At 43.8% G+C, this 11,765-nt stretch overlaps 1 protein-coding gene across 1 annotated transcript; it reads right to left on the bottom strand.

Annotated features, from left to right (window-relative positions):
- Positions 1-1,204: 1,204 nt before the first annotated feature.
- Positions 1,205-5,071, bottom strand: heyl (hes related family bHLH transcription factor with YRPW motif like). The gene is made up of 5 exons (XM_015050233.1): positions 4,609-5,071; positions 2,729-2,795; positions 2,555-2,638; positions 2,370-2,451; positions 1,205-2,284 (listed from the first exon to the last, which is right to left on the bottom strand). Exons 1-5 carry the CDS (start codon positions 4,686-4,688, stop codon positions 1,605-1,607), a joined length of 993 nt encoding a protein of 330 aa, XP_014905719.1. The 5' UTR covers positions 4,689-5,071; the 3' UTR covers positions 1,205-1,604.
- Between the last annotated feature and the right edge of the window lie 6,694 nt (positions 5,072-11,765).

Here is an 11,765-nt window from a genome sequence, read left to right as displayed (position 1 = left end):
TGTCCATAAGTATGTATCTCTGTGTGCGTGCGTGCGTGTGTGTCACTCGAGCAGGCCCGCTCCTCAAACATTCCACCACCATACCGTCCGTCTGACCGCCGGCCGGCCTCGCACGAGAGCCACGCCGTCACTGCGGTCGGGTCCTGACGCCAAGCTCCGAATACTCACGTTACACGCACACACAGGCACACAACCGGGGGTTGCACACCACATAAACAAAACACTGACACACAAAGGCAGTGAAAGCACAAGGGGACCGGCTCAAGCACGCACTAGCACGCTCATTCAAATAAACAGTGCGCACTTTGCGGAACACACACATTTTTTGGACCGCAGACCACAGACATTGCATCCCGAAGTAGATCAAAGCGTTGGCCAGCAATAAACACACACAAAACTCCTCTCATCCCTCCGGCGTGCAGCTCTGGTGAAACACAGCATGGCCATGCGGAGCTTCAAGAGAAAACAACTGCTTGCAACTGCCATTTATCACTCTTCAGGGACGTGTTGTGCACACTCTGTGCACTGGCCAACTTCCTTTTATTCAAAGTATACTTCTCTCTTTCCATCTGAACCTTCACAGCCCCTCTCATCAACCCCTAACCCCTTCCCCTACCTCCCACACCCACCCTGTTATTAAACGTCTATGCCGAATCAGTCACTCGACCACAGACCTTCAGATCTGCGCCTTTTGTTTTCCTTCGTCTTCATCCCTCCCTCTCCTCAGTCCGTCCATTGTTGAGGAGACAGTGGCGCAGACAAACAGAGAGAGAAGATATCCGCTGGCGTACCGCAGGATTGAAGAGTAAGAATGGAAGGGAAACGGCGAGTGGAGGAGAGGAGGGGGGCTGCATTGGCTGATATGAGGACGAAGTTAATTACAGGGGAGCACCAATTAGAGGGCACAGTGATGGGTCTGTTTGCCTCACCGCGGCATCCCAAAAACATCACCATCTCCCACCATGTTTATCCTCCGCCACCGCAAGACCACAGCTCCCATAAGCCATGGCTGGAGACAGCTTACATGCTCAAAGAGGGTTACGGCTGGGGAACATGTTGGCAGTGTTTGCAGACGTGACAGATATGGATAAACGAGGAGTACAGCTCTCTGTCTCTTTGCCATTCCTTTGCTCTTTGTGTTGACAGCTGCAAAAACACGCCGGCTATTACTCATGTAGTCAGTGAAAGAAAGCAGAAACACATACAAGGGTGAAGGCACTTAAACTTTATAGAGGTTTTTGTCAAACATTCTCTGGAAAGCAAAAAAAAAAAAAGTAATCAAATGTATAAATGTTTTAGAGAAAATAAAGGAAAACATCACAGCTCAAAGTTCAGTCAAAACTCACTCTCAAGTTTTCTTGAGGAAAACAGCATATATGGCTCTGCGGGACACTATATGTGTTTTTGTCAAACAAGAACATAGATACAACAAAGAAATTCCTTCACATTCCTTCATTTATGATTGTAAGAATCCAAAACTTCACTCATTGTCTGATATGGCTTTTAGAGTCCCTTAAGAGAGACAATGCTCATGCGTATTTGCTACATGGTGCAAATGAAAGGTCCGTGTTCACTTTACAGAGTTCATTTGTTAGAGATGATCTTCAAAATGCCCCGATCTCAGTCCCCCACCCCTGTGGTGCCTTGGATGCTCCGCTTAAGCTCCTGCGCTGGGCTATCGGCGAGCCCAGAGGCGCAAAAGGCCGGAAGGACACTTGTGGAGGGGCAGAAGATGATGAAGTGGAAGAAGAGGAACAGGGAGAGGAAGAGGATGCAGTCGGGAGAGGTAGAGGTGAGGCACAGGTAGTGCTGTGAGGGGACGGCTGGTTCGGTCTGGAGTGGCCCAGAGCAGGAGACGATGGGAGGGAGGCCACCCTGTGAATGGAGGCCAGAGCTGTCGGTGCGAGGAGCGGCGGGGCGCCCTGCTGACAGCCAGCCAACGGGGCCAGACGCAGCGAGGCGGATGACGGGTAGCTCCCCAGCAGGGCAAGATCTCTGCGGCCGCTTGGGAAAGATGGCGAGGAAGGGGCCGGCGTAGCAGGGGCAATTTGCGGGAAGGAGGTCCATGGCCAGGGAGGGAAGGGTAAGGCGGAGGCAGGGGGTGGCTGTAGGAGGAGAGGGTCCAGCTCACTGGCACAGTGCGAGAGGTGGGAAACAAGGCGAGCTCCTATTGGGTCCGGAGACTCCCCCTCCAGTGAGCTTAGGTACCGTACAACCTCTCCAACGCACTCCCTGAAGCCAAGGGTCCTGTAGTCTACTGCCAATGCCCTTGCGTCAAAGTACCCTGTGATTGAAATATCAGTTAAATTCAAGTCTTTCTTATTAAGAAGTGACATCAAAAGCATTTCAAAGTACTTCCGTCCTTGTACCTTTTCCTCCCATTGCATGCAACAGTTTGAGATGGTCCACAGTCATCTGGAGAATTTCTGCTTTTTCCAACTTAGAAGAACCCTTAAGGGAAATAAAGAGCCACATTTTACTCAAAAACACTCTGAAAGCCACAGCGATGATCTAATTATGACATCCTCCATCATTCTCTATCGTGAAAATCTACCTGTTTCTCGAAAGCACTTGGCACCAGTCTTCGCAGCTCCGAAAGGCTGTGGTTGATCCGGTCTCTGCGCCTTTTCTCTATGATCTGCACCACAAGAAGAGCAAAGGGACTTTAAGAGTCAAACCACATCGAGACGAGGATCTTAGAAAGTGAAGACCCAAAGCTCCCGCTCACCCCTCTCCTCTTCTTCCGTGCCAGAATCTGCGAGGCACTGCCTGGAGACATGGACCCGGTGACGGGGCTGCATTATGGAGATGGAGTAAGTAAAAAAGGAAGATGGAAAAAAATACTAAATGTGGTAACATTGAGTCGCCTGCATCTTGTTGTTATTACCCTGCTTAATGTGACACAGGGAGAAGAAGAGCGCATCAACCCCTTTGAATCGTACTGACTTTTGGGCACTGAGAAACAACAGAGATGAGATTGGCTTTTTTGGTTGCATATATTTTTGGAGAAAGCACTTTTAGGAAGATAATTATGTAGCCCTGGGGCGACGCTTTTGTTTTGCAACGGAGGCTCCAACAGGCAACATGGGAGCCGTGGCCCTCCTGGTGCAGTCGGCCAAAACGGATCACGTTCGTCTGTGAACTCTCGTCTTACACGCCCTGAGAGAGTTCCACAGCTTGGAGTTCCCTTCAGAACTGTTGCTGCAGAGACGGATTGAACTTCCATTAGATTTTTTTTTTTTTTTTTTTAACTTGAGGGCTGCCAAATCAAGAAGACTGTTTTTGTTTAGGTTGATTTTTGATGATGAAGGCCTTGGAAAAACAGCGTAGTCCTCAGCTCGAACATCAGAGTGCAGTTCAAATTCTTTAAACCCACCAAACCCCTTTTTTGTGTCACTGGCTCACTTTGCGTTCGTGATGTAACCCATTCTCTTTTAATTCTGCATATATGCATTGGAAGCACGCACATTCGCAAATATTTCCTTTAATCCAGTTGCATGTGAAATTTTCCGCAGAGGAATTTGACCAGTTCAACTAAAAACTTAAATGTTTCAATGACATTTAAGGAGAGAGCATGCTACATTCAGTCTTTTTCCTTTTTTTTTTTTTTTTACAGCGTATCACGTATTTTGCACAACACTCAAACAACTTAGATTAATGACTTGTGATTAAATAGGCCACATTTGAGCCTCAAGTGATCAATCAATCTTTATGTGCCAAAGCTAGAACTTTGTGTTTACTGACTGATCCTTTAATAAAATAATGTTAATTTAGTTAGATGAGGAGAAAAATTAGCAATTTAGTTTATTTTTCCATAGAATGTTGCACTGAGATATTAACTGTGATGAACATTTTCAAAATAACAAGTCATATAGCTAACTATAAGAGAAGCTAGTAGTTCTAAAAACATAATACAAAACATAATTAATTCTACTTTTCTTGTTTTGCTTTTGAGTTAGTTTCTAACTTTCTGTTTATAGATGCTTAAATGTTGAAAATGCATATGTAAATGCAGATGTAAATTCACATAAACCCAACAATATAATACAATCATTTACCTTTTTTGTTGCGCTGCATATAAAAATATTTAAATACCATTTCTTAAAATTAAGCAATAAAAAAACTGCATGTTTCAGAACCAGCAGGCCTCAGATAATATCTACCTTTTTTGTAATATCTTCCTAACTCTTTATTAACCGACATGCACCCAAATTTGATACATTTAAAAAAAGAATCTGTGCAACATAGTTGATTTTTAACTAATACCTTCAGTTTTTTCTGTTATTTTACAGTGTTCAAATGAGGAAAAACTGCAATGCTTGCTAATCATAGTGAAAGTGTTGTAGACGGTGAAAAAAAACTTCAATAAGTCATTGCTTTTAATATTTACATTTTCTGCAATGCATCAGTGTCACAGCCCTGAAAAACCAACATTTTACCCCCCAACACTCTTTGAACTTCAACGCTGTGCAACACCCATTTCTCATCACACGACATTGTTGGGAGCCATCGCGCGTGTGTATATTTAGCCGGCGAGCGCAGCGGTGTAATTTTACTCTGGAGGGAAACGCGCTCCAGCCCTCAGGTGTGGCTCGGGCGGATGCTCACCAGTAGCTGTCCTCCTGCCCCACGTCGATGAACTCGTCTGTGTCCGAGTCTGGAGAGCTGTAGTCGTGAGGTCTCTTCATTTTTAGTTTTTTTTCCCTTTAACCTTTCACCTCTTCGTCAGACAGATGATGATGGATGGTACGGGTGGATTGATGGATGAGTTGTTGACCGCCGTCTCTCTCTCTCTCTCTCTCTCTTTCAGTGGAGTCACTGGGACACTGAAGAGTGTGACTCTCTTGATGCTGTCAGTTCTAAAAGCTTTGTTTTCCTTCTTGTCACTTCTGTTCGCTTCTTCCCGCGCCGCTGCTTCTTCGTGTGCCCTCGGACCTCTTCTTCTTGAGCAACCCCCAAGGGCCCATGACAAGTAAGAATACTCACGAGCCGCTTCAGCCTTTTTACACAGTCAGTGGCATCCAATCGTAGTCTATTCCTCTCTTATGTCTCTCTTGGCTTGCTCTCTCTGTCACAGGCACCCAATGACAAAGTAGGACTTTGGCAGTTTGGGGCAGGGTTGCCAGCCTCGGCTCCCCCGCCTCCTCTCCTCAGGCCCTCCTCCCTCCCTTTAATCTACCCTTCCCTGGCCTGTCACCCTCCCTTCCATCTTCCCATCCTCCCGTCTTTCCATTTTGCTCAGTCATCCTCAGTCAATTAGCTTCCGATCTTCCTACTACTTTGTTTCCTCACTTTTGTCTTTCTATGTAGCCTTAAATTATGCTGCTTTGTTGGACGATGGTAGCGGTAGCGAGGGGGGAGGTTAAGGCTGTGGGAATGAGGCGTCTACAAAAAAACAAAACAAAAACAAAAAGCGACAAAATGATGCATGAACTATAAACTGAACGTAGTGGAAATATCGTTTGGAAGTTATTATAGGGGAAATAATGTCAGTTTTAAAGGTTCATATGGTCGTATCTGCAGGATTGAATTTCAAAAAGTGCTGCTTTTGTAAAATTCTTGGATCTGAATGTTAAAGAAAAGAAATTGCAGCCAGATTTTCATGTATTTTCTGCTGAGATCTTGCACAACATGCAACAAAAAAAAAAAAAAAAATCCAAACTGTTTGAGGCGGCTCTGTGTGCCTGCCAATGTGTGCAGACATGAGGGGCAATGACAAAGGGGTCAAGAGAGGAATCAGTCCAATGAGTGTCTGAACATCTGTGCTCTTCACCGGACGAGATAGCGCTCTTCATACTCTCATAATCATTGCAAGCACGCTAAACACACACACACTCTCACACACGGCTCCCCGTAGCACTCGGTGCTGGGTTCCGCTGCCACCGTGGGAAGATCGCTGGTGCTGATTGCCATGGAAACACAAGGCCGAGGCGCCGGTTGTTAGGAGCGATGCCTGACTGACCCAGCACTGTGAGCATATGTGTGTGTGCAAGACGGAGAGAGGCCAAGTGGCATGCCCCCTTCAACACAATGCCCAGCTGAGTGTGGCTCTTCCTGCCTGGCAGACTGGAAGGGTGGGTTAGTTTAAACATGCCACAATGCAGAAGTGCAAGATCTTTGTTGGGACTTTTTGAGTGAGTAAATTGTCTTTTTTTTTATTTTTTTTTTTACCTCAGTCCAAAACAAAGTTCTGCAGATTTTAACCTGTATCGAAACATGTGTGATAAAGCTGCTCAAAAACATCCTAAAAATATTTTTTGTAGTGACTTTTTGACCACAGGATGTATCTTTTATTTTTATTTTATAACCTATTTCAATCACAAGTGTGATGTGTAATGACGAGACTTGGCAAAATGTAACTTTACTGGTTTTAATTGTTGACTATGTGGTGTCTTCAATGACTTTGTATTTTTGTGTTTTTATGATGCAAAGCACTTTGAACTGCCTTGCTGCTGAAATGTGCTACACAAATAAACTTGATTAATTGATTTCAATCAAAAGGTTGATTTGATTGAAATCAACATTTCAAAACTTGAATACATATTTGACCTGAAGCTGCTTTTTTGGTCAGATTTATTAGTTTAAATGTTAAAGAAACAATTCAACACAGATGTTTTTTTTTTTTTTTTGAACAAACAAACTACAAGTGCAATAAAACACAGCTTGGTAATGACGTACGAATTTCCACTGCAGGATTTCACGATGGTTAAGGTTTTAAAAAGCTGCCCAAAAGGAAACAAATGTGCTTATTCTGCTTTGTTTGTATCTGATTTGATGACATCATGAGAGGAACCGCTAATCAGCAAATCAGCAATAGGTTGCTGCTAAATAAACTGATTTTATGCATCCTTAAATATTAGATTTAAATGTAAGGATTTCTTGTTTAATGTTTCTTTTAATGTTTCAATAGCTATATCAGTATACAAATGAAGTTATATAAGGTACATACATAAAATGTACAAAAACTTTGGAGATTTATTAGTGTAATATAATGTTGGATGAACAACTTTTGATAGTCCCCTCTATCCCGTCCTTCTTCTCGACTTGCATGTGGTTTTTTTGTTGTGAGATCCATTCCGTACTACATCATATTTCCAAAAGACTTTTCTGATCGGGATCCTTCTAAGCACCTTTAAATTAAGTATTTTATTATTAAAATGCAAAATAAAAAGGAAAGAACTACAAAGTGCAAACCGATCTCCTCATAACTACGAAGTGATCTTATGTCTCATGAGGCACTTGGATGAGAAAGCTTGTTTTTTTCAGGGTTTTTTTTCCTTACTTGGATAAAAATTGACAAAATTGTGACGCAAACTAAAAGCAGACCATGCCATGTTGTTCTATAAGACACATACTGTATAGTGAGTTGAATTGAGTCTGGCTACAAGCTTTAAACGTGGCTTCCACTGCACACACTGAGCAAGTTTAGGTGAGGAGTTATTTTCTGATTTGAATTTGCCTCTTGAATGTGTGTTCTTTATGAACAGTAGTTATTTTTATTGTTTTTAAAAAGATTAGTACTGTGGCTAAAAGTAAGGCATAGATTACATATTAAAAGTACGGAAACACTTCAATCAACTTAAAATACAAACTCCTCACCCTCGCCTCTATCAGATTTACTTTGAGCTGAAGTGGCACTGGTGATTTTGTTAAAGCAGTTTAATAAACATCAAAATCACATTTTTTTTCTTTTGTGTACCATTTTTTGCCAACATTTTTTTAATGTACAAAAGTTTAAAAAACTTTTGTTTTTTTTCTCTCGGGTAAAAACATTTTTCCATTTGTTTCCTACAGATCATTTTTCACCTCACCCCCCCACGGCCGTCGCATTTTAGCTCCCTCTGCCAGCTTTCTTATTACATGTCTAAGGCAGTTAAACCAAAAATACAAACATGATCATTAGCGTGTGTTTTTAATACCCAAGTGTGAGTCACCAACATAGCCGTGACCTGAGGGTGGCTGGCGGGGGTCGCGGCGTGATGTATTGTGGCGAAGTGTGAGTCGGGACAAAAGAGAAAATCCCTTCTCCCTCTCCTTTCCATCCCATCCTTTCGTTACCAATCACTCCTTGATTCAGATCTGGATCTCATTTCAGCTTCAGAAAACTGGGGGAAAAAAAAAGAAAGAAAAAAAAAACCCCTGAAAGAGGAGATGCCTATGAAGTCAGGCCTTCAAGTCTTTGTTGTTATATTTATCGCCCACCCTCCCATCTCTCCCCTCAGACAGATTAACTTTCTTCTCTGCATCAACAGCGAATGAAATCACTGGTTTCCTTTGCAGCTCGTCCTCCCATCTCCAATATGATGAAGCAAGCTGTGGGGGGAAGAAAAAAAGAAGAAAAAAAAAAAACATGTGAGCGTAGGAAAGTAATTAAGAAGGCGAATGAATAAATAAACAGATTATTTGTGGAAATGGTTCCATGATAAGGAGAGCGGATGGTGTCAAAAAGGAAGGCTGATGGGTGATCAACACATGAGGGGAGGAGGGCAGCTGGCACTGAGCGCCGGGATGGAATTCTGGCAGATTTCTGGCGATCTTGGTCAGCCACTTCAAGATGTCCTCCCCTCCCCTCCTCCACCCTCCCATCCCACCAAACCACAACAAGGCAAAGGCCCTTATTGGAATTAACAAGCTCATACTTTTACAATTTGCGCACACACGCACAGCGCCAATGCAAACGTGCGAACGGCGCACACGAACACGCGCGAGTTTGGGAGCTGATTCATATAAGCACACGCGCTGCTCCCTCACGCATATGCGGACAGTTCGTAGCCGCAATTTATAAGCCCCAAACACTCGGCTGTAATTATTGTTTCTGATGCATGACTGCTGCTATTGTTTGAAAAGTCCGTGAGATGGAGCGAGCCCAGCGGACTGCTACGCTCTGCCCCGCGTTCATGTCAACGTGAATAACTGAGCAGAAGCAGCAGCGACTGATCAAATGGTGGGACGGCAGCCACTGCTCCCGCAAAGCGCAACTTGCATCTAAAAGAAACACAAATAAACGCCATTCATTCATTTAAATTTGATATGTAAGTATTACTAGTGCTGTCGATTAATACATTTAATCATGTCACACTCTAGCGCTGCGATTAATTATGATTAATCACTGACTAATTTGGAAACTTGAAATACAAACACTACCTTTTGCTGCACTTTCAACCAATTAAAAATTCAAGCAATTATATATATTTTTGATGTTTTTTGTAGCAGAAACCAGGTTATGTAGCAAACATATTCAGGGGACAACCGACATAAAATAAGATGCATTTTATTTTCTAGTTCTTGGGTGATGAACCCATTTCTGATGCCGCCCTGGGCAACTGTCCAGACAGCGCCCATCCAAAACTGCCACTGTACGCACGTTTTAAAAAAAATGCTAAACAAAATTTTTTATTGTCTCAAACAAAGCATGTCTGAAGAGAGTAGGTTTTCCAGGTTTTTATGTTCAGGAAGGGTTTAAACAAGTCATTTCGTTTTAAACATTAGTTAAAAAAAAAATAAAAAAAAAGTCCCTCTCCATTTATCGTGATTAGACGACAGTCCCTTGTCCTCATCTGGTTGAGCGACCGGCGGGATTCCCGCGTGAGAAATTTGGAGCTCGTGCACGTAGATGTACACACGCGGGCTTAGCTAGCGACGCAACAGAAGAAAGCTGAAAAATGTTCAATCGTTGTTAGTCTGCTATCATGGAAAATTGTCACACTTCGCTGTTGTTTGTCCAGCTCATAAAGCGCTGCTGTGAACCAGGTAGGAGAAGCTAGTTCGATTAAACTGCGTTACGTAATGTTTACACGTTAAAATGTTCAGATTAATCACATGTGTTAACGTTGAAAGTCCAAGCAAATATTTCAGATTTTTCCACTGTTTTTCTGCTTTCCTTTCACACACTTCACAAAATGCTGTCGTGGTGAAGTAGGTGGACTGTAACATTTATTTTAGAATATATTGTGAAAGATGTTAAGTCTTACTGTGATTACCTGGCAAAAGCAGCAGTGGCGCCCCCAAGAGGGTTCATGGCCTCACTTGAAAAATGCCGAGAGAATCATGTGTATGATGTCATATAAATGAATAGAGTCATCTTCAATGTAAACATGAAAATATAAATGCAAAATATTATTTTTGTTTTTAGCTGTTCCCCACAATTTTTTTTTTTTCCTGGCCGGGTTTGGCCATCCCCCATGAACCTTTTCTGTAGGCACCACTACTGAATTGTGCCAAATACATTTATCATTGACTGACTGAAACACTCCTGTGTTATTCCCCGTTTTCAAATGTCGCTTGACTTATTCAAATAGCATTAGTCCCAAAAAATATCCATCCAAAAAGCCCTTTAAAAGCAGAGTAAGTGTTTGTTGACTGCCTGCGAGCCTGTCTAGACACTAAATGTCGTGGCCAGCATGGCGCCCGGTTGGAAGCGCCGCTGCCATGTACGCTCAAAGTTAGTGGGTTCCCTATTAGTATGAGGCCATTGTAATAATCAGACAGATGCTGGCTGCTCAGTCAGAGTGATCAACATTAGATTGGCATGGGAACTGGCACCAGGGCAGTTTGGCACTCTGCTGGCTGGACCCATGAAGGAGTTATGTCCTCCTCAGACACACAAGGAATGCCTGACATGTCTGGCCGTATTTTCAAACATAACCTGGATATACGAGGTATTTCTGCCCGCTTTGTGGATATGAGGTGCATACGAAGCCATTGGTGTTAAGATGGCGTCTGGCTGTTGTGATTTGAGGTGTCAGAAGGGCAGCGCCCGAGGGTCACGCCGCCTGTAAGCGAGAGCAGGATACCTAGAGCGTGAACAGAGACTGAGAATGAGTCGTCCCTCTTCAGCCCCCCATCATCCCCGCCGCCTCTACGCAAAGATAAATAAAGAGGCTAAAAGCCGAAGAGACGCAGCAGAAAGGGGCTTTTGTGGCTTCCGAGTGGGGTCCCTTTCATGACAGTTCCCACAGCACTGGGCCTGCGATGACATTCACCATGTTTCACACACGCTTGATGGGGCCTGTGACTGCGGTGACTTTCGCTGGTGCTGGGGCCCCCAGACGGGACGGCGAGGGTGCCCCCCCACCCCCCAAGAGCCACAGGCAGCCATTGTGCTGTCGCCGCGGAAACCAGCCTCTTTATGTCAGACATGTTTTTCTGTTTGTTTTCTTTTTTATGTCTTTAATGTGGCCAAAGAAGGGAGTTGGGTGGGTGGGGGGGATGTTTCCCCAATCATCCCCTCACCCCCCGTCTCAGTACCCATCTTCCTTCTTTTCCCAACAATCCATCCAGATTTGAACCCCCAACCCTGCCCTCCCCCCACCCCCACCCTGCCGCCAATCTTCCCCCTGGAGATCGTCATTTGTAAAGCGCTTTGCTTGGACAGCCCCGTATCTTTGTCGCGGTGTTGCGGCCTCCCTCTCACTCAGCTCCTTTTTATCTCTACTTCATGAGGTTTTGGCACAAACCCCCGGCACTTTTTCTTCCTGTGCTGAAAAAAGGGAGAGAGAGAGAGAGAGAGAGAGAGAAATGCTTATGTACACAACTCTCCAAAACAACTTAACTTCTCACTCAAAGAATTCTGCCTTTCCCACACCAAGTCAATTTCCTTCGTAAGATTAAACAAACTAACCAAAAACAAAATAAAAAGGGAATAAAAGGGAAGACGAGGGTTAGGGATTTGGGTGCGTTGGGAAAAAAAAGAAAAATCTGGTTTTGATTTACATTTTCAAAAAAAAAAAAGGCAGATGAGGATGCCCCAAAGTCTTCTAGTGAGA

This window comes from Poecilia latipinna, unplaced genomic scaffold (assembly GCF_001443285.1).
Source record: "Poecilia latipinna isolate Pla-1442-1.1 unplaced genomic scaffold, P_latipinna-1.0 Scaffold980, whole genome shotgun sequence".
Classification (NCBI taxonomy): domain Eukaryota; kingdom Metazoa; phylum Chordata; class Actinopteri; order Cyprinodontiformes; family Poeciliidae; genus Poecilia; species Poecilia latipinna.
The sequence above is the reverse complement of the archived record's forward strand: the minus strand, read 5'-3'. Positions and strand labels throughout refer to the sequence as shown.